General features: G+C 48.7%; 1 protein-coding gene across 2 annotated transcripts in view; it reads right to left on the reverse strand.

Annotated features, from left to right (window-relative positions):
- Positions 1-22,750, reverse strand: part of Spen (spen family transcriptional repressor) — a 77,849-nt gene that overhangs the window by 2,790 nt on the left and 52,309 nt on the right. The window contains exons 6-11 of one of the 2 annotated variants that reach the window (XM_031379334.1): positions 20,608-20,759; positions 18,856-18,981; positions 18,441-18,554; positions 16,740-16,853; positions 14,877-14,977; positions 720-8,718 (exon numbers count right to left, since the gene is read on the reverse strand). In XM_031379334.1, the coding sequence (XP_031235194.1) occupies positions 720-8,718; positions 14,877-14,977; positions 16,740-16,853; positions 18,441-18,554; positions 18,856-18,981; positions 20,608-20,759 (8,606 nt within the window). The remainder of the gene's footprint in view (positions 1-719; positions 8,719-14,876; positions 14,978-16,739; positions 16,854-18,440; positions 18,555-18,855; positions 18,982-20,607; positions 20,760-22,750) is intronic. The other variant, XM_031379335.1, reaches the window with a different exon arrangement.

The raw sequence follows: 22,750 nt of genomic DNA on the forward strand, positions 1-22,750 counted from the left end.
AGTCAGAATTGGCAGTACAAAGCCCCTGCTCCCAAGCGAGAGCTCCTCATGCCCAGAGAGAGGCACCCCTGTCTCATGGGCAGTGGAGCTCGCCTCAGTAAGCACCTAACCGGTTTCTCACCCTGCAGGCAGGCGCCCGGACGCAAAGCATCTCCTCAGACCCAAGACCCGGCTCACTCCCCAACACGAGTTTACGAAAGCCCCCTTTCCCTTCCCTGTCTAGCTTGCCTAGACCTTGCTTGAGATCCTTGCTGAAGGTTGGATTTTTACTTTTTTTTTCATTCGTTTGTATGCACGAGTGCATGACAGAGGACGCACGTGTGACACTGTGTCCATGTGGATGTCAGAGGACAACGTGGAGTGAGTTGTCTCCTTCTACTTTTATGGTGGCCAGACCCACACCCTCACCCACTGAAGTACCTTGATGGTCAGTCTGTCTTTGTAAGATTTATTTATTTTATATATGTGAGTACACTGCTGCTCTCTTTAGACACACCAGAAGAGGGCATCAGATCCCATTACAGATGGTTGTGAGCCACCATGTGGTTGCTGGGAATTGAACTCAGGACCTCTGGAAGAGCAGTCAGTGCTCTTAACCGCTGAGCCATCTCTCCAGCCCCCAAAATTTATTTTATTTTTTTGAGATCTACCTATCTTTTTAAACCACAGTGCCCCCAAGTGTGTGCCCAAAAGGTAGGGAAGAAACCTGGCTTCCTCACCTGGGCAGAAGAAGTCTTGGTCCTGGAGGGTAGGTTGATGGAGGAGGCGACAGGAAACTGAGTATGTGTGAGCTGAGCGGGGGCATGGTAGGTGCGGATGTCACCATACCTGTATTCTTGGAACAGCTCACCACTGGAGTGCACAATCTGCACCCCGTGGGTTACAACCACAGGTGGGGTCAGAGGCAGCCCCTGAAGCTGGCTGCTGGGTGTGACTGTGAGAATGCGGGCTTCACCATGAGGGGGTGGGGCGGGGGTAGGGACAGGAACCGGGACAGGCACAGGGGCTGGAGCCGGGACTGTCTTGGCATCTGAAGTCTTAACCGCTTCCTTCACCTTGTTGGCTGGTGGCACCTTCACCACCCCCTCTGTGGCCCTTGGCTGTTCACTGACAGCAGTCACATGTGGATGTACCATGATCCGCACGTCCCGGGGAACAGTGTATGGGTGCAACCGGTACTCGGACTGCATGACCAGCACTTCCGACTGCACAGGGGCTGCAGCTCGAGCCACAGGGAGGTGATAGTGAACTTCTTCCTCAGGAGGGTGCTGTGTGGCCAGAGCAGGCACACCAGTTGTGGCTGGCTGGGGTGTGCTCACACGCTGTGGGGCCCTCGCCTCTACCTGCTGGGGCTGCAGAGGGGCCCGAGGAGAGTGCAGTGTTTCTGGCCGGATGCTGTAGGTGATGCTGGGCAAGGTGGGAGTGCTCATTCTCACCTCACCTTGTGAGAGGTGACCGAGGGACACCGTCTGAGTGATGCTGTGGGGGGGCATGATGACAGACTGCTCTGGGTGTATACTGGAGATGAACTGTGGCACCGGAATGCCCGCAGCCAGCATGACAGTGGCATTGGTGGAAAGCGCTGTGGATGTCGTGCTGCTGGGGTGGCACGCCCTAGGGAACGCGCCTGGTGGAGGCCCAGGAGGTCGAGGAGAATGAGTATCTGGTTTTGTGGTTGCCAAGTGAGCGATGGTTCGATCTGCTGGGTTGCTGGGTCCAGAAGGAACATGGTTCACTTCTGCAGGCAGTTTGCTGGGCAGGGCAGGAGGGTGATGGGGAGTGAGGGTGGGCCCCAGGTTAGCTGGCTGAAGGACCTTGGTCTCTATTTTCAGAGTGACAGGGTCAGCAAGTTTCTTGTTAGTGGTGACTATGCTAGGGGTGAGGACTAGTTGGTTGTGAACCAGCACTGGGGGTGTGTTGATGCCCTGGGTGAGGACCTTCACTGTGCCACCTTGGGTGACAGGCGTGGACACTGAGAGGTGAATGGGCTCAGGCTTCTCCAAGGATGGACGGTCCGTCTTCACAGAGGAGATCACAGGAGAGGCATTGTACGTCTGGGCAGTCAGCACCAGGGTAGAATGGGCGGCCACATTTGCGAAGGCTGAAGGGGTCTGAGGGCCTTTGGGTGCAGACTGGGTGGGGGTGACGGAGTCTGCTTTCACTTGGGACTTCGATACAGACTGCTGAAACTCCATGTCCACTGCACTGGCCGGAGGGATCCGGCTGATCTTGGCACTGACCCGCTGTGGGCCTTCCGTCTTCTGTCCCGAGTAGCTCAGAAGCACCACCCCTTCTGAAGTATTCACACGCAGGCCTGCACCAGAGCCGGCATCTGCTGGCCGGTCATCAATGACTGACATGGAGCCAGGGTGGAAGCGGCTGTTCTCACTGCTGCTTGCCCTCTGCTTGCCCTTTGCTGCTGGGGCAGGCACTGCACCTGTCATGGCTGCTGTGCCTGTAGTGGCCGTCACGCCACAGGCAGCAGTCACGGGGCCAGGGGCAGCGTTCACCGTGCCCACTGTGGCACTCACTGGAGTGGTCAGGACATTAACAGGCCCAGTGAGGACATTCACGGGCCCCTTTAGCAGATTCACGGGCCCAGCAGGGGTGCTCACCAAACCTTTCAGGGTGGCTACTGAGCCCTTCACAGGACCCTTTAAGGCATTCACCGGGACCAGGGAGACATTCACCAGACCAGTCAGGGCACTCACCAGGCCAGTCAGGGTCTGAGGAGCTGGCTTTGCCAACGTTATCTTCTGTGAGTTCTCCAGGTCAATGCTAACGGGCATCCGGCTAATCACAGATGTGATTTTAGGGGCAATGACTGGAGCCAGCTTCTCTTTGTCAGCAGCCACTGGAACCTCTGAGGCTTGTGTGTCAGCATTTGATCCCATGGCTGCTGATTTTTCTTCTGACGGGGGATGCTTGGGTTCACAAGGAGGGGCTGGCGCCTCCTGCAGACACGGGGCACTCACGGGCTCTGCAATGGCTGGAGTGACACTTGTGGAAGTAATGCCTGTGGCAGATACATATTTGGGGTCCATGAGGATCTTCCTCAGTGTACTGGAGCTGGTGTCCACATCAGAGGCTTTTGTGTCTGGGGGAAGAGCCGGAGATGGGGTAGACTGAGCCCGAGGCTCTTCCTGTCTTGTGATCCACTCTGTCACCTTAGGAGGGGGACTTTGATGTGGGACTCCCCCAGGAATGACAGGAGGTGGGAGCTTTGCTATGGTCACTAAAGGAATTGTGGGTGGAGGTATGCTCGAGTCACTGGGTGGGGTCACGGGATCACTTTCAATGATTGAATGCACCTTGAACCTGGCTTGGGGTTCATCATCCATCAGTGCTGGCTGGGAAAGGGGGGGCAGGTCAGGAGGTGCGGGGGCTTTGCATGGAGTCTTTTCTTCAACACTGTTGTCCTGGGACAGACTCTCAGCAGGAGGGGTCTTGCTTGGGTCAGAAGTGCACTCGCCATGAGGGGAGTGAGGCTTCTCGCACTGTTTCTCTTCCTGGGGAGCTTCAGGGGGGGCTGCCACCGGCTCATTGGCAGCAGGGCTCTCACTTTGAGCCTGCTCGGCCTCAGGGGCTCGAGTCTCTGTGACAGCCACCACTTTCTTGTTGGCATTCCTTTTCCGACGTCGGGTTGTCTTTTGGCGCCCTTTGTCCTTCCGGGGAGGAGTGACTTCCACTTTCGACCCTTTGGCTTCCTGTACAGAGTCACTGCCGTCTCCTCTGGCTTCCTTGGTGTCTGCAGAGCCTTCTGGTGGCTCCGACGCACTGACTTGTGGGGCAGAGGATTCTGTTGCTGCTTCTGCCTCCAAGATTCCTGACAGGGCTTCATGGGGTCCTGGCTCCATTTCTTCCTGTGGGTGTGTCTGAGATCCTGGGGGAACAGAAGGAGAAGCAGAGAAGTTCTCTGGCTCTCCAGAGCTGTCATTGATGATGGAGCCAATGGCCGCAGCCAATTCAGTTTCGCTTGCCTGGTGTGCTGGCTTGTGGCCACGCCCAGTGGCAGGCTCTTCAGCCGCTCCTGTGGCTGTGCCCTTGTCAGCAGCACCAGTGGAGGGCTCGGGGAGCTTTGCGATGTTCTCCACAGCCTGCTCCAGTTCCATCTGCTTGGCTAGCTGAGTGGCTTCTTGGGACACCGTGGTGGCAGACACATTTTCCTTCTGTGCTTCCTTGTCAGGATCAGCTGGGTTGTTTCCCAGCCGAGGGGAGGAGCCACTTCCCTTCTGGGGGCTCTCACTTTTCTGAGGAGAGACCACCACAGGCCCGGCTTCCTTGTCTATGGCTTGCCCTGTTGCCCTGGCAGCCATTTCCAGGCTTTTCAGATGTGCGGCTCTGTCCATCCCCGACCTGGTGCTCCGAGCACGGCCTCTCTTTGATTTGTAGGTTTTCTCAGGAGGTTTTCTCCCCACGACCTCAACTGGGAAGGTGTCAGGTCCGTTTTTGTGTGTGCTGGGGTCTCTCCTGTCGCGTTTTGCCTCACTTGCTGCTTCTCTATCAGCTCTGGCCTTAGAGTTACCTTCCCTCGTGCTCACCTGGGCACTGGCCTCGGCAGCGGCCTCAACTTTTTGCTCGTTTCTCCCCCTTTTTCCCTGGGGCCCACCAGCAGCTGCCACTTTCTGAGACCTCGGCGACCTCCAGCCCTCAGCGGGCCTGGGAGTTTCTGCCGGCTCTTTTCTCCCATGTTCACCACCCTCTTCGGCACGCCGGCGGGTTTTGGGAGGCCTTCCTCTCCGAGGGGTAGAAGGAGGTACCACGGCCTCCTGTAGCTCCCGCTCCAGCCTCTTTCTAGTCACTCTGGGCTGCTCAGTAGGCTCTTTGGCTGGAGACCGGCTTTCGTGGTCAGTCATGGTGGCATACACACTCCTCACATTCCGGCGCCTGGTTCTGCTGAGAGGCAAGCTAGGCTCTGGGTGCTCCGTGTCTCCCCCAGAGCTTTTAGACGCAGTCCTTGTGATCTTCTCTGCCTCCATCTTTAGTTCTAACAGCTTCTGTGCTTCCCCACGAGGAGAGCTGGACCGTTTCAGCTTTTCCCGGTCTATCCTCTCGCTCTTCCTGGTGACAGGCTTCTCCATGACGCTTGCGGCAGCTGCCTGGATGGACGTCTTGGCGCGCTTGCTTTTGTTGGTCTTCCTGTCTTTTGCAGTGACTGGAGGATTAGCTTCTACATCTTCAGAAGCTGGGGGCTGAACTTCTGACAGGACTCCAGCTTTCTGAGTGGTGTCAGGCTCAGTGCTTGGAGTTGTATCTGGCTTCTCCACGTCAGGTTCTTCGGCTTCCTCAGACCTCTGAGTCAATTTTGAAAGTGGCTGGGGACTGCTGGGTTTTGGGTCTACATTGCTTTCTACCTGGGAAGCTGTGGTTCCGGGGGTCAGAGGCTCGGCATCCACACAAGGGACAGCGTCAGTAGTTGCATTTTCTTGAGGAGCCGAAGGTGCCACAGCAGCGCTGTCACGGCTGTCCTCTCCAGGGGGTACGTCCACCTGCTTGAGCTGTTCCACGGACACAGAAGCCGGCTCACATACAAGCTTTGTTTCTTCCAAGACAGGAGTGGGCTCCACGAGCTTCTCTCCTGCCAGTGAAGGAGTCTCTGCTGTCTCCTCAGCTTTCTCTGGTGCCGAGGAAGCTGGTTCTGGCGTCACGGCGCTAACAGCAGGAAGCCCAGCTGAAACGGGGGCTTTCGGCTCCAGCTCTTTAGTCTCCGTGGCAGGTTCTGGAGTTTTGGGATGAGTCTCTGGATCCTCCTGCTTCTCAGCCTCTTTGGGCTTCTGGTCCTTCTCCTTCTCCTTCTGCTGCATCCGTGTGAGCTCCATGAATCTGCTGTGGAACAGAACCACTGGCTCCTGGACCGAGTCACTTGTGCTGTTTGCACCCTCAGATGCCTGCCGGCCGTACAGCCTCCCGGGAGCAAAGTCAGACTCCTCGCTCTTCCTCTCAAGGTGCTGCAGCCGCTTGGAATCTTGCTCAAAGATGGAGCTGTGTAAGAACCGCGAGGCAAACAACTCCTGCCTCTCCTGCTCCTCCTCCCTGTGCTCGTCCTTCTTATCATCCAGTTTCCCCTCTGAGTCCGTCCTGATTTTCTTCTTCTTCATGTACCAGGATGGAATAGGTCTGGGGGCCGAGTCGACCTTTTCTTTATCTTTGTTGTTTCGAAAATTAGCAAACCGGGAGTCCCAGTCAAGGAAAGACCAATTTTCTTCACGGGATGATGAGAGGGATTTGGCTCTTTCAAGCAAAGCTTTAGTGTCTGGTGTGATTGTCTTGTCCAGTGCAAAAGAATAAAATTTATTCCTTTCTAAAGAACTAGAGAGTCTTTCATCTCGCTCACGTAGTTTTTGGTCTCTGTCCCTCAATAAAAAAGACAACCGAGGGCTGTCATAGAAGGTGGAAGCTCTGGGGGACTGGGACCTATGCTCAGCGTCCTCATCAGAATCAGAGGGCACCTCGCCAGGCTCCAGGTCACGCACAGACCTCTTTCGTAGACTGTCTCTCTTAATTACACTGTTTGGGAAACTGACATCAAACCGGCTAGGGTCCTGTTTCATCTGAGGGTCCCAACGATTTGGTTCACCTTCAGAATTCAAGACAGACAGCTTTATTTTGGCCATGTCTGCTGCCTGTTCTCTCTTGCCAGAATCATAAGGATTACATTTTAATGGGTCTTCTCTCACTGTTACATTAGAATAGGGGAGGCCTTTTTCATCCACTTTAGGTGACCCTTTTACTGACATTAGCCTAGGGGAACCCATGGGGTCATCATCTTCATGGAAGGAGCCATGGCGGACACTCGGAGAACAGCTGGTTCTTTCTGAGTCCTCACTGATCTGTCGGGAACTTCGGTAATTTCTCTCTCTTTTGGTACAGATATCAAAATCTACGTGGTCCGTCCTTCGCTTCTTGCTGGGCGGGGAGTCATCAGTGACATCCTGAGGGGGCTTGCCCACCTCGTGGACCAGGCTGCGCCTTTCGTATTCATCTACATCTTTCTTGGGACTTCCAGACTTCTCAGCCTTGGCTATCTCCATCTCCAGCCGCTGCTTTCGGCGACTCTGCTCCATCTGCTTTCGGTAGCTTTGCGTGTGATCAATGTCAATGCCAAGTTTCTCTTCAGCACTCCCTCCATGTGGCTTCTCCTGGCCTGCTTTGTGCTCTGCTAGTTCCTCTCGAGGCCGGCAGTAGTTTGTCCTCACTTCCTCTTTCTCAGGCCCTTGATTCTCTAGGAGCTGCAGCTGTTTGGGCTGAGGTTTGGAGGGGATGGTTTTTTTGGGCTGGGCTTCTTGAGTCTCCACAGGTCCGTGCACTGGTTCTCCCAGTCCTGCGTGTGCGTCTGTGCTGGGCCGAGCGCCAGGCCCTGTGGGGACAGCAGCAGGCTCCTGGCAGTCTTTGGGGCTGAGAGCTGAATTGAGTCTTTCCAGCTTAGTTTTTTTTGATTCCCTTTTAAGGATTTCTTTTCTCACAGGCTTTCTTTCAGACTCTCCTTCCCTCAGTGAAACACCATCTCTCGACGTGTCAGACTGCTTCTTTAAAAGTACGCGAGTATCCTCTGTCTCAGGGCTGATTTTCTTGATTTCTGGTTTTTGCTTTTCTATTTTCAAGCTGGAATCTGCAAAGCGCCTTTTCCTCGCTTCCAGCTTTTCCAAGTCCAGAGCACTGAGCTCAGGCGCCTGCTCTGGCTTGAGGGTCTTCCTGAGCTTAGGCCTGCCCTCCTTATCCACGACCTCTGCGTGGCTCGAAAGGGCCTTTTCCCTCAGCGCTTTCCCTCTGGCGGCGTCCGCCTTGGATGAGTCCGCCTTGGCAGGCTCCCCCTGAGAGGCCTGAGCTTTCTGGTCCAGGGCTGAGGACTTTGCAGCATCATGGCTGAGCCTGGCTTTGAGCTTCTCTGGGGGTGGGTGGTCGACGACCTTGCCCTCCTTTTCCTTTACTCGGGTCAGAACCACACAAGGTACAAGCTCCAGGCGGTTCTTGGCTGGCCCTTCCTTGTCAGCCCTCGCTCTGCTCAGTGTGGCCGCGCCCCGTGGCGTCCCAGGGCTCTGCTCCCGGTCGTTCTCCTGCTCTGCTTCAGAAGACTGAGAACTAGGGGAACGAGCTTTCCCTTTTCGCTTCTGCCTGTCAGGTTTGTCCTTTTCTACCTTCTCCTTGCGAATTATTCGTCTCTCCCTCTCTGCCCTCTCAGGGTCAAAAGTTCGTTCTTTATCTGTTTTTTCATTTTTTGTATAGCGTTCCAACCGAGCCTTCTCCAGTTTATCGTACCGTGGGGGAGACACGGAGCTGCAGCTTTCACTCCGCTCTGAGGACCGGCGGTACAGCCTCCTCTCAGAGTCACTTGGCAATCTCTCCGAATGTGCAGGAGACACCCCAGGGCTCTGTGGACGACGCAAATGCACGGGACTCTGACTTCGCTCAATGGGTCTCCTCTCATGGTCCCGGTCAGATTCAAATCTCTCCCGTTCTCGCTCTCGTTCTCTCTGCCTATAGCTGTATTCCCGAATATCTTGTTCATAAGGATCACTCCTATATTCTCTATATTCTCGAGGATCATCATAGTACCGGGACTCATAATACTCTCCTTGGTACGTCTCCCATTCTGAGTAAAACTCTCTCCCCCGAGCTGGATAGTCCCTCCTGGAGTCCTCAGGGTAGGTGCCTGGAGTGCGGACACTTTCATAGTATGTCCGATCTTGACTGTAGTCATAGGATCCTCTTCGTTCCTCTCTGCCAAACATCAGAAAGATTACGTTAGCTTCTCTGTCTTTTCACTTGCAGTCCCACCTCCGCAACCCCAGCACTCAAGGGACAGAGGCAGGAGGACGGACGGCACTTGGGACCTGGCCAGCCTACAGTGCAGTGAAACTCTCTTACACAAGGCATCTCTGGAACCCTCTAGTGCTTAGTCACTTGGCCAACCTCAGGTGTTTAGCAGTAGCTCCTAAGCCAAATGAAGCACTGAGGATTTAAAAGCTGGTCGCTAAAAAAATTCAAATGTAAAATGCAAGGTTTTCATTAAGCTCTGGACTGCAACTCACTCTGTAGGCCGGGGTGGCCTCCAGTCACAGAGATCCCCTGCTCTGCCTCTGAGGTGCTGGGGTTAAAGGGAACAGTGACCACATGGCCAGCACTGACACAGTTATACAAAAAACTCAATAATCACAAATAAATGATACAAGTTTAAAGAGACCCACTGCTACCTACCTTTACCTCACTGTGCTAAACTGTATATATGTATACATTGCTACACTGCACCCAGTAAATAGATGTTATTATATCAAATTTTTTGAGAAGAATTTTTCAAACATTTAATCTCACCCAGGGCTGGAGAGGCATCTTAGAAGAGCACTTATTATTCTTGTAAAGGACCCATGTTAGTTCCCCAGAACTACGGAATGTCTCACAACTGTCTACAACTCCAGGTCCAGGGGTCAGATGCCTCCTTCTCATTTTCTTGGGCACCAGAAATACCTGGTGCACAGACAAACATGCAGGCAAAACACTCACGCATAAAATAAAAACAAAGAACTCGCAGATAGATTTCTGGGTGTTGGAGGCCAGCCTGGGCCACAAAGCAAGCTCCAGGCCAGCCAAGGATTTATGGTGAGATCCTGTCCCCGAAAAACCTAATGTTTGTTGCTGGTTTGGGTGGTGGTTCAGTTTCTTCAAGACAGGGTTTCTGGCTGTCCTGGAACTCACAGAGATCTGCCTGCCTCTGCAGTGATTATATGTTAAAGCAGTGTTTTCTCCCCCCACCCCATCCTGTATAATATATGCAAGTGGCGGAGGCCTGAGGTTGATTTTGGGAATCATTCTCTAAAGCCCTTTGGCCTTATCACTGAGGTAGACAGCGTCTCTCAAACAGACACAAAGGAGTTTGTGGATAAGCTAGCTCTGGCGATCCCCCTCTGCCTCCCGAGACTAGAGTTACAGGCAGGGTAACCGTACCCACCGGCATTTACGTGGGTTCTGGGGACCTGCACTCCAGTCTTCATGCTTGGACTGAGCCACCTCCCCTGCCCTGTTAAAACATTTTAGATAGACTGAGTTAACTAGCTCCAGGGCTAGAGAGATGACTCAGCAGTTAAAAGCGTTGTTTCTGCAGAGACCCTGGGGTCAATGCCTAGTACCCACGAGACAGCTCCTAACTCCAGGGGACCCAGTGCTCTATTCTGACTTAGGTAGGTACCAGGCATTCACATGATGTACAGTTCACAAAACAATTACAGACAAATTAGTTTCAACTTTTCTGTTTACTTAAAAAATTTTTTTCCTCAAATTGCCAGCTAACAAATTAAGACTGGCTTCAAGCTCGGAGGGAGACACTCCCTAGAGCTGCTAGCCCAGTGAACTAAGAACCAAAGTCACTCACTTTGTGAAACTGAGCATGCTCATACAAGGGGAACGGGGATTCCTTCACATTCATTCCCCGAAACTCTTCCTGTGGTGTGCATCTGATGTGTGTGATGTCTAGGGACAACTCTGCAGCCTTGGTCCTCCCTTCATCTGGGTTGCAGGGATCAAACTCAAGCTCAGGCCTTCATGGCCAGGGTCACACCTGCTGAGCCATCTTACTGAGCATCCCAGAGAATTCTAAGTGAGAAATGGTCCCAAGTCCCAAATTCCTGAAAGCTTAAAATCTAAAATTTTAAAGCAAAGCATAGTGGTACACACTGTAACCTCAGGAGGTGGAGGCAGGAAGATCACAAGTTCAAGGTCAGCCTATGCCACATGAGAATGTAATGATACTTATACAATGATAAACCAAAGTAAATGTCTGTCCACTTTTCACTTTTTGAGTCCATACTACATAGTTACAGATCAACAGTCCTCTCAGGTGTGAGGACACAGGCCTGTAATCTTAGCTACTTGGAGCCTGGGGCAGGAGAACCACAGGTTCAACACCAACCTGGGCTGCATAGTGAGCTCAAAGCCAACAAACCCAAGGGGACCTGGAGACACCACTGGCAACCATAAGTTTTGATCCTCAGTACTACCCACAAACAGCCAATCAATAATCAACCAAATAATCATGCTCTAGCTAAAAAGCCAGTCTTGGTAAGTGGTTCTGTCTTGGGTGGGTGAGGCACGTTCACTTTAGCAAGTACTATCATCGACTGCACAGACATGGTCTCCTGACTGCACTCTGCAGCCTTACAGCTTACTTTTTTGGCTAATTGTAACATACTAATATTAGCTAAAACAACAGATCTTTGGCTGGATGTGGTGGTGATCCACATCCTATCCTCTGATTCTAGAACTCAGGAGGAAGAGAAAGGCAGGTCATGAAACTGAAGCCAGCTTTGTCTACATAGAAACTTCCAGACTAGTGAGGTTTAGGGAGGGTTACAAAATAAGATACTTTAAAAAAAGAAAAAAAAGGAGCCCAGCAGTTGTGGCGCACACCTTTAATCCCAGCACTCAGGAGGCAGAGGTAGGTGGGTCTCTGTGAGTTTGAGGCCAGCCTGGTATACAAAGCAAGTTCCAGGACAGCCCGAGCTACACAAAGAAACCCTGTCCACACACACACACACACACACACACACACCACACAGTCAGCATGGCGAATCCATCTCTTACAGAAAAAAGTTCCCGAGCTACACAAAGAAACCCTGTCCACACACACACACACACACACACACACACCACACAGTCAGCATGGCGAATCCATCTCTTACAGAAAAAAGTTCAAGGTTGTTTGCCTTATCACAGAATGGAGGGAATCCATCCCACTGAAAGTGAAAGGGTGACGTTTTGCATGTCAAGTAAGAACTTTTAGCAGTCAGGTTATAGAACACTGTTCAGGTTAGACAGGAAAACCTATTTGACTGCCGGGCAGTGGTGGCGCATGCCTTTAATCCCAGCACTTGGGAGGCAGAGGCAGGTGGATTTCTGAGTTCGGAGGGCAGCAGCTGGTCTACAGAGTGAGTTCCAGGACAGCCAGGGCTACACAGAGAAACCCTGTCTCGAAAAACAAACAAACAAAAAAACAAACAAAAACAAAAGAAAACAAAACAAAACAAAACAAAACCTATTTGACTGCAAATTCATTCTGAAGTCATTCTGGGACGGTGGAAAAGAGCTCAATGCACTGACAAGAACCATGGGCAGATGACATCCTGTGAGCTCAGTAACAATCGACCTCACTGAGGGATGCAGGCTATCTCAGCGGTCCTGTAGAGACCTCACTGAGGGATGTAGACTCAGAGGTGCTTGCCTAGTGATGTAAAATCTTGAGCTCAGTGCCCAGCAGCAAGGACACAAGCAAATCACCAAAAGCTATCCAACCTTCAGTTACAAACCAAGGAGCTGCCTCTCAGTAGAGGACGTGAAGAGCAAACGGCATAGAGGCCTGCACAGGGACAAGCCCTGGATTTTGCAGGGTTTGTAATCCTGAGCTGAATCATAAAGTCAAGCATCCTTCCCAGCAGACATCACTACTCAGAAGGGAGACTTCCTCACTTTCTAGAAAAGGAAGGAGAGGTCCTTCCTTGTCCGTGGCTGTGAGGACTGCGCCTTATGCCAGTGACATCCGGAACCCCCTCCCTCTGCTTCCTACAGTCAGAGATAATGCCAAGGACTGGGATTTCTTACGGGGTCCCTTGTTCTGCGGGACGAGGGGTTCTGGCCAGGTGTGCACGGGATTCGGCTTTGACAAACAGACTAGACACGAGTGGTGTAAGGTCTGAGTGTATTTTTCAAATATGGAGTCAGGTTTATATAGTCGATACGGAAGGGTTTGAAAGAGTCAGGTGGTACAAGGGTCAAGATACATCAAAACAAGGTGTAGGCACATAGCCCTGAACACAATGAGTCAGCAGCAAAGTAAATACATGTTAATTTAGCAGGAACTAAACAAGGATTACAATCTGAAAGAAAGCTAGCTCTGACTAAGGTGACCTTGGCTTAGAAGCCAGGTGCAGATAGTTCCTCTTCAGTTTGTTGTTTTGGTTACAGACTGGGTGGGCCTAAGTAAGTTCCTCAATTTTGTAGTTTTTCTGGGCTAGCAGAGGTTAGCCCCAGGGAACACTTGTTAAGCTAGTTCCTAGGAGTGATTCAGCTGCAAATCTAATATAGCCTGCCTTACCTAGACTAAGAATGAGGATTTCACCTGATCTAGTCCTGGGATAATTCTCTCATTCTGTAAGCTTTAATGCCCTACCCACAATGCTGGAGGCAATTAGTTTGAATGGCTTAAGATTCCAAGTCAGGGTTTGACTAGGACTTTGGAACATTGGTGAAGGTCAGAAAGCAATGTCCGAATTTTCTATTGCTAGCTGTAAAGAAATGATATCTTGGTAAGTTCCTAGCACACAACAAGTACGAGGACATATCTGGGCTACCTCTGAGTTTGGGGTGCCAGGCGACAATGCGGAGGCAGGAGACTGACTTTCCTTGAAGTTTACGCTTCAAATACCACCATCATCAAGTGTGCGTGTGTGGCAAGATAAGAACCATTAGATGGGGTAAATAACCATGGAGATGAGCTGAGGGACAGAGCCACACACAGCGCCTCACTAAAATCAGTGTAAGTCTCAATAGTAATATACAAAACCAACTCCTACACTACATCACCAACCTCGCAGGACACTGCTTTGTAAGAACTATTAATGTACACAGAGAGGATTGTAACAGAATTGTTAAAGCCTCAAGTGCAATGAAGCCTCCAACATGCGCCCTGCCCTCACCCTCAGGTAGAGCTGCTTTAAGAACTGACATGATGACAGCAACCTTGGGAAGCAGCTCAGTTAGCTAGCATGGTGACAGCCTGGCAAGGTAAGGCTGCACGAGGTCCCCAGCACACCTACATCAGGTGTAGCGGCACACACATGAACTAAAGTACAGACGCAGAGACAGAGAGACCAAGTTCAAGGTCATCCTCAGCTATAAAAGAAGCCTGGGGCTAGACATAGCTTTATAAGCCCCTCTCTCAAAAACAAAACAAAACAATAAAACTATAACCAATGACTTCAAACCACTATTCTGGGAGCTGGAACTGAGGCGATTCTGTGCACACACGCCCCTGCTTTCTCTGATGGCAGGGGTTCTGATAGAAGAGCCAACTGGCAACTCTCTCTTGAAGAACTGTAAAATTTCAGTGTTTTGCAGTTTGGATTCTAATCGATTTATGAGTAACTATCAAAGCCTTAGCTTTTAAGTTTGGCGTGGGGGAGCGGGGGGAGGGGGTGATTTTTCACTTAAAAGCTCAGGAGATCAGTGACCTAGCAGGATATCCAGTTAGGACATGCCAAGAAGAGACACTGCTGTATACTCCAACATAACAAACGGGGAACCGTGGCAGGAGATGGAGATCTGTGCTGGGTTCTAGCAGGCCTCCAGGATTCCAGAAGTTCTTGACTTAACTGTCAAAAGCCTTTGATGTGCATGGGGTGGGGGTGGGGAACAGCGCTGAAACTCCAGAAGACCACCGCAGACCAGCGTCTGGCAAAAGCTTTTTAGTATAAACAACAGTTTAACTACTCAACAGAAGAAGAAAAAAAAAATCAAACGTGACATCACCACGACTAAAAAAATTTCTTACCTTCTGGACAGCCAAAATTGCCGGTTTATAAATGATCTGACTTACTCTATTTTATAAGAATCACACATCACAAATATTCCTGATACAAGGGCACTCAGTGAGGACTGAGACTGAAGAGAGACAAGGTAACCAACCCAACCTACTTTCAACTACATAAAAAAAAATTTGTAAAAATAACCTTTGCTTTCTATACAATGTGTTTGGGGAAGAAAGCATAAGTGAGAAAAAGAACAAAATGTCAGGCTACTTAAATTAGAACCCAAGCTACACTGGCAGGTCTGCTGCACACACCTAAGGCTGGGGGTGGTTCTGAGGTCCACCGCAAACCTGAAGAAATACCTACCTTCTCTCTGTTAGCATTTCATAGAAATCTCTCATATCCTGACCAGACTTCTCCATGCAGTGATAAAAGGCCAGTTGGCTTTCCCGATTTGCAAAGTCCACCTTAAAAAAAAAAAAAGAACTCATAATATAACCCATTACTACAGGATGAACACATGTAGAACAAACATAAACAATATATAAAAGTATTTTAGAAATCTCAGATTTCAATATTGGAAAGTTTTTTGAGACAGTGTTTCTCTGTATAGCCCTGGCTACCTGGAACTCATTTTGTAGACCAGGCTGGCTTTGAACTCAGAGTTCCTCCGGCCTCTGCCTCCTAGGGCTAGGACTAAAGGTATACACCACATAGCCAACCAATGTCTACTTTGAGGCCCATGCCCAGCCCTGCCTGGATAACGAGGAGGCTGAAGCTGAAGGCCTAGAGATGCAGGGTGGAACCCAACGCGCCCCCGCCCACAGCAACCAAAGGACAGCTAGTATCTCCTGCTCTACTCAAGATGCCTAATCCAGCTGCTGTGGGAGAGGCTGCCTGTGGCAGCTGATGGGAACAGATGCAGGCCCACAGCCTGCATGGCTCTACAAAGTACTCTGGGCGTGGTCATGGCCATGGATTTGATGTTTGGGGATACCTAAGGGTGGGAATGGGGTGTCTCTGATGTGAGGCTTGTGCCTGGGCTTGGGGTATCCTGTGCCATGCTCAGTGCTGGCACCAGGAGGCCTGCTTTTTTCTGTGGGGAGGGGAAGCTGTGGTAGGGATATAAGAAGTATGCTCTTTAATGCCCAGCCAATTTTGAAGTTTACAAGAAATTTTTTTTTAAATATAAAACTCTGAAATTTTATACAAATATTGACAGATACATTTTAAGGTTCCAGAACCCAATCTGGCGTGAGGGGGCTGGACTTGATGCAATTCCCAAACCAAGGAGAGAGGCTGAGCCAGGATGGCAGCAATCATAAGCTTGGGGCCAGCCACACAGTGCGACCCTTTCCTACAGCATGCCTAAGACACAAATCTTCTACCTCTGCAAAGCAAACAACCAATCAAATAATGGGGGTCTGGGGGGGGGGGGGGAGAGAGAGAGACAGAGATAGACAGGCAGGCAGACACACACCATGGAAACATTTTTCTCCCAGAATCCTGAGTTAGCAAATGCGTGGGACATGAGGTGGGCCCTCTGCAGTGCAGCTGAGTTTTTGGTCTAGCCATTGCAACAGGGCACAGGAGACAGCACAGCTCCAGTCCCGGGCTGCCGAGCATCAATTTTATGTCCTATTGCCAAAGTATAATTATATTTTAATCTAATCATCAGCTCTTAACAACATAATTAAGCCAAACAGCCAACAAATGAAAAGTTTTTATAAATAAACAATACCACACACACACACACACACACACACACACACATACACACACTCAGCCACAGGTAGCCCCCTTTGGAAACTGACTGACTAAATGAGCCACAGGCACACAGACACACACTGTAATAGGAAAAGGAGGGTCCTGCAGCAAGAGTACAGGTAAGAACATCAGGCACCCAGGAAAGGAGAGATGCGTCAAGAAGGGCATTACATTCTATATAATATGTAGGGAAGGATCTAGGGCTAAGGGCACAAAAGACTTGTGTCCACAAATAGCAAGTATGAAAATCCTAATATTTCCCCTAAACACCGAGGGCAAATAAAAGCATGATTTATAAACCACTCCATGCTGGCCACCTACAGAGGTAACTATGGGTAGAGATCTGAAAAGATTTTGTTTGGCTTCTGGTTTTTTCTGTTTTGTTGCTTTTAATGTTTAAGGCCTTCAAACTAAAGGCACAGGCACATGCAGCCTCTGGCTTTTGTTAGTCACTGTGCACACCTTAATCTTATTCCCACCAATTTTCCTGCCCTTGGTCTCCTTGACAGCTGCTTGTGCATACTCAATCTCGCTGTAGAGAACCAGAGCCATGCCTTTCAAGCGGTCAAACACCACCTGCAAAAAACAAAACAACAACCAATCAAGAGCTACATCTACTGGCTTGAGTGTCAGTTCCAACAAATCCCAATTCACAAGGATACTACTAAGAAAAAGTACTGTATTCAGAGTATTCTAAAAAAAATGCAGGCTTTTCCAGAAGAGGCATGTCTTAATAAACACAATAAGTTCGGTGCGTAGAGGCACGGAAATCGTGGTACTGAGGCTCCGTGTTTGTCACACCGTTTTCTATATTTTACTGTTTTTCTACTGTCTTCACTGTAAGGAGACCGTTCTTCTATCTCAGGCTCAAAATCATGCTAAGACCACAGAGTTGGCTGAGATCCTTTTCTTGCTGTTTAGGCATGCTACCTGGCAAATACTGGTGGGGTAAAAATTTTGCTGTATGTACTTAAACAGATCAAATCTATGGACAAAACTCACAGAAAGAGAACTTGCCTAACCTAACCATGATCCAGTGTTCAGTCCTCATCACCACAAAAAACAAGTGAAGGTAAGCATTTGATTCCACTTTGGTCTGGGTGTGAATTCTCTTCTCCTTCTATCTACCCGAGCCATGTGCTGTTATTATGGCAATCCTCCTGCCTAAGCCTACCTAATGCTGAGATTACAGCCATGAGCCACCATGTCTGGCTATGAAACTGGCCTGTGTGTGCCACAGAGCATGTGTAGAGGTCAAAGAACAAATACATGTGCCGGCCCTTGCTTCCAACTTGTTTGACATGAATTATTGTTGTTTCTGTGCCACAAAGTCCAAACTAGATGTCCTATGAATGTCTCGAGCTCTCCTGTCTCCACTGGTCAACAGTACATACAGATATTTGACTTGAAAGCTCACTAGTATAAAGACAAGTAACTATTTTTATATGAGACTTACATTTTATAAAACTGTGCAATAAATACCAAAGACTGTGCAACAGACATATATCATGAATAAGCGAAGTATTTTGTTAATCCTTTTTTTTTTTTTAGTTCATTTTATTTTTATGAGTACACTGTAGCTATCTTCAGACACCAGAAGTGGGCATGAGAACCCATTACAGATAATTGTGAGCCACCAAGTGGTTGATGGGAATTGAACTTAGGACCTCTGGAAGAGCAGTCAGTGCTCTTGACTGCTGAGCCATCTCCCTAGTCCCCTAAAATCCTATTTTACTTAACTATACATAAAGGAACCTAAGACTTTCCTAGGATCTTGCCTGTTTCTGAAACAGCTTTACCGTTGATGATTAGCGGTGCTAGTGACTATCCCAGAGCCTGGCCCAATGGACCATAAATCTGAATGCATTTTTCAAAAATGTAGGCATGTATCTCTATATGTATGTGCACACATGTGCAGGTGCCTGCAAAGCCCAAGAGTGTTGAATCTCTCGAGCTGGAGTCACAGGCAGGGCTGATTCCCCTGGCCTGACTGCTGGGAACTGAATCTGGGTCCTCTGAAGAAGTAGTAAGCACTGAGCCTCTCTGAAGACCCATCGAAGAGCATTTTAAGACATGCATTATTAAAGAAAAGGAACATCAACGACAGACAGAGAGACCGCAGGACAGAATAGTAAGAAAACAAAGTCAAAAGCAAGCACCGACCTTTACCACAGGCCCATATCTGCAGAAATGCCGTGTCAAGTACTGGTCAGACACATTTGAAGAAAGCCCATCTAACCACACACAGTTGGTAGGCATGCTCTTTCCAAAACCCAGCTGAAATTGAAAGGGGAAATTATATCACCACAGGTCATAATTACTATCCAACTACAAAGTTTTCAAAAATCTAGTCTTCTATAGAAATGCTGAATCAGCTGCGCGTGCGTGAATATAACTGGGTTTTTGAACCCAGGAGCTCACACATGCTAACGTGTGTCACCAACCAATGCGCCACATCCTTAACTGTTCAAATCAATGTGTAAGTGTACCTGTCCTTTCTCAGCCCTAGAATAGTAAGGTCCTAGAGTCCCACAGCAAATCAAATAGGAGCAACCTATGAGTCGTGCAATCCTCCTACCTTGAGGCGGTTATTTCCAAGGTACTCTCCGTCCATCTTCTTGATAGCCTTACACACACTAGCAATGTCACAGTACTGCAGGAACGCATACTGAGGGACTCCATTCACTTTCTTAATATCAATGTCCTGAAAGAGCCAATCAGTATCACTTAGCAACATGGCAACAAGAAGCCAAGTCCACATAGAATGATTACGAGTCAGATTCCTAGTAACTTCTTAGATCCAAATACATTGTAAACTGCAGGTGTAAAGGCCACACTCAATGAATGCAATCCCACATAAGCCTCCTGGAGAAAAGCAACTGGTTGCAACTCAAAAAAAAAAAAAAAAAAAAAAAAAAAAAAAAAAAAAATCAAATTTCAAATCCAGGGCAAAAAGAAATTCTTAAAAAAAGACAAGGTTATGTACTTAGTGAAATACTTAGAAGTAATTCCCTTTGGCATTGTCAAAAAAGCTTTAGTAGAACCAAACCCCTTAACACAACACCTGAGGTGGACATGGTGACACTCACCTTTAATCCCAGCACACAGGAGGCAGAGGCAGGCTGATCTCTGTAAGTCTGAGGCCAGCCTGGTCTACAGAGTGAGTTCTAGGTTGGCCAGAGCTACACAGAGAAACTCTGTCTCTAAAAGTACAAAACAAAAACAAAGAAAAAAAGAGAAAGAAAACAGGGCGTAGCAGCACATGCTGTCGCCCCAGACCTGGGGAAGGCAGGGGCACTCGGATGCTCAAGGCCATCTGTCACTCAAGGGCACAGGGGGACACAGGGGGCCAATCTCTAACTTGTTCTCAAGGGTTTATTAATTTTTATCTTATGTGTTTGCATGTGTGTTTATGCAGCGCATGTGTGCACTGCTTGCACAGGCCAGAAGAGGGCACTGGATCCTAGGGGAATTGTAATTGCAGAGGGTTGTGAGCTACCACCTAGGTGCAGAAAATGGAACCCAGGTCGGCAGCAAGCACAGCCAGTCCTCTTAAGCACTGGCTCATCTCTCCAGCCTTCCTTCTTCAAAAACAAATACAGTCAAAAAACCAAATAACAATTTTGAAAAGCCACTTGAAATTATAAAAGTATTTGTTTCTTTTTGAAAAAGAGTCTATGGCTGGAGAGACAGCTCAGTGGTTAGGAGAGGAGCCGAGTTCAGTTCAGCTCACAGCGCCCACTTCTTCTGCCTTAACTCCAGGTCCAAAAGCCTCTGATGCTGTGGTCCTCAGTGGCATGTATACACAGATATATACATGATTACATGTCACAAATACAAAACAAATGAACCCCAAACCTAGCCTAGCTAGCCTATAACTCACTCTATAGACCAGGCTGGCCCACACAGCAAGACTGTCTCAATTTTTTTTTAAAAGGGGACTGAAGAGATGGCTTGATGTCTAAGAGCACTGGCTGCTCTTTGCAGAGAACTTGAGATCAGTTTCTAGTATGTACCTGGCAACCCCGGATCACCTGGAAATCCAGTTCCAGGAGTCCAGTGCCCTCTTCTGACCTCTACAGTGCACAGACACATCCTGTACAGACATATACATGGTAAAGAATGCATACGTGTACTCTTATGTTCGTGGGAGGATAGGGAAATCAGGTTTCATACCCAGAATCCCAATACTGAAGAGACTTAGGAAAGACCATAAGTTCAAGGTAAGCTTGGAGCACAGGAGACTCTCCTTTTTAAATATCACATACATACCCACATCCACTCTGGGCCCTGTGCTTACGCTCTGCAAAGACCTACTAAAGCAACATACCACGATTTCTCCAAAGCGCTGAAAAATGTTTCGAAGGTCGTGGTAAGTAGTCGTTTTTTCAAGGTTCCCAATAAAAAGAGTTCTCGTTGCTTTGGGGTGGAATTCATCTATCCTCTCGTCCAAGGGCCGAAACTCATTTTCACTCTCCGTCTCTGTGAGTGGAGGGGGCAGAACAGAGAGGGTGCTTTAATACACTCTCTAATACACAACTGACAAACGACCTCATCCTGTTTGGAGACAGACCTGTACCCTCAGCGGTCAGGAAACAACGCTGACAGGCCTGGAGTTCAAGACCAGCCTGGCCACACAGCAAACATGCAGACACTGAACATTTCACTCTCACACACAGAGAAGTTTAGTAAGAAAGGGTTTTGGTTGCTTGGCTGGTTGGTTAGTTGGTTTGAGTTTGTTTTGAAACAGGGTTCCATGTGTCTTCAACACACAGATAATTCTGTGAGTTTTATGTAGACCAGACTGGCCTTGAACTCAAAGACATATATATCTGCCTGCCTCTGCCTTCTGAGTGCTGGGAATAAAGGTGTGCAACACCATGATCAGTGCTACACTTATTACTACAGTGTACATACATGATGTGAATATGGGTACGTGTGAATGACCAGTGCCACACTTATTACTACAGTGTACATACATGATGTGAGTGTGGGCGCATGTGAATGGAGACCAATGGACTATTGGTCAGTGAGTCTCTCCATTTACCCTACAAGTGCTCCAGGAGTAGACTTCGGTCACCAGACACATACATTTGACCCTCTGATCTTTTTGTTTGCTTGTTTTTTTTGAGACAGGGTTTCTCTGTATAGCCCTGGCTGTCCTGGAACTCACTCTGTAGACCAGGCTGAACTCAAACTCAGAAATCCACCTGCCTCTGCCTCCCAAGTGCTAGGATTAAATGCGTGTACCACCACTGCCCAGCAACACTCTGATCTTAACAGAGAGAGTATGAAACTACAATCTGGTTAAGCGTGGTAACACACACCTGTGATCCTAGCATTTAGAAGGCAAACCCAGAAGAGTTGAGAGTTCAAAGCCAGCCTGTGCCATACAGAGAGTTCCAGGCAACTGTGGGCTATACAGGGCAACCCTATCTCAAAAACAAAAACGAAACAAACAAAAAACCCTACACATACTCTACAATCTACAATGAAATACAGCTCACTAGTAACAGCTTCAATTCATTGACTAGTTTCATTTACTTTCAACATTTTAACGATACATTTCCTGTACACTACATTAATGCAGTAATTCAAATGTCTAAATCAAGACTTATAGGGGCTGGAGAGATGGCTCTGCAGTCAAGCACTGGCTGGCTGCTCTTATAGAGGACCAGGTTCAAGTCCCAGCATCCAGTTCCAAACTATCCAACATCTTCTAGTTTCCATGAATACCAGACACACACATGCACACAGACATACATGCAGGCATAAGACCCATATAAATACCATACTAAAATAATTCATTTAAAAAGACTTTCAGATGTGAGACTGTAGAAAGCGAGTGACATTTGTGGGCCCTCTTTTTTGTGTTATGAGGTCCCTAACAACTTCGGCAAGGTTTCTGTTTTGTTTTATATGAAATGCCTTGCTTTGATGTCTAATTTAACCACTGCTTTGTTAAAGCCCCACTCATTACCTCTAAGACACAGACTCAAGGCTGTGATATTTATAGCTCAGCACTACTTGTTCTCTACTTTTTAAAAATGTAAAACAAACCCAACACGATGAAAAGTAGAAAGCTGGACATGATGGCACACGCCTGCAACCCCAGCTCAGGAGGCAGAGGTAGACGGATCTCTGAGTTCAACACCAGCCTGATCTACAGAGTTCCAGGACAGCCAGGGCCACACAGAGAAACCCTGTCTTCAAATACAAACAAACAAAACATAAGATATGTAGACAAGCTGAGGCTATCTCAGAAGTAGAGTGCTGTGTAGCACACACAGAATTCTGAGCTCAATTCTAACTTAGATACACACACACACACACGCATGCACGCACATGATGAAGCCAGGCATGGGAGCCACATTCCTATAACCCCAGCAGGTCGAGGCAGAAGGAACAAGCATCTGAAGCTCATCTTTGCTACGACGCAAACTCACTGCTAAGCCTGGGCTCTATGAAACCCT

This window comes from Mastomys coucha, unplaced genomic scaffold (assembly GCF_008632895.1).
Source record: "Mastomys coucha isolate ucsf_1 unplaced genomic scaffold, UCSF_Mcou_1 pScaffold18, whole genome shotgun sequence".
Taxonomy (NCBI): Eukaryota; Metazoa; Chordata; class Mammalia; order Rodentia; family Muridae; genus Mastomys; species Mastomys coucha.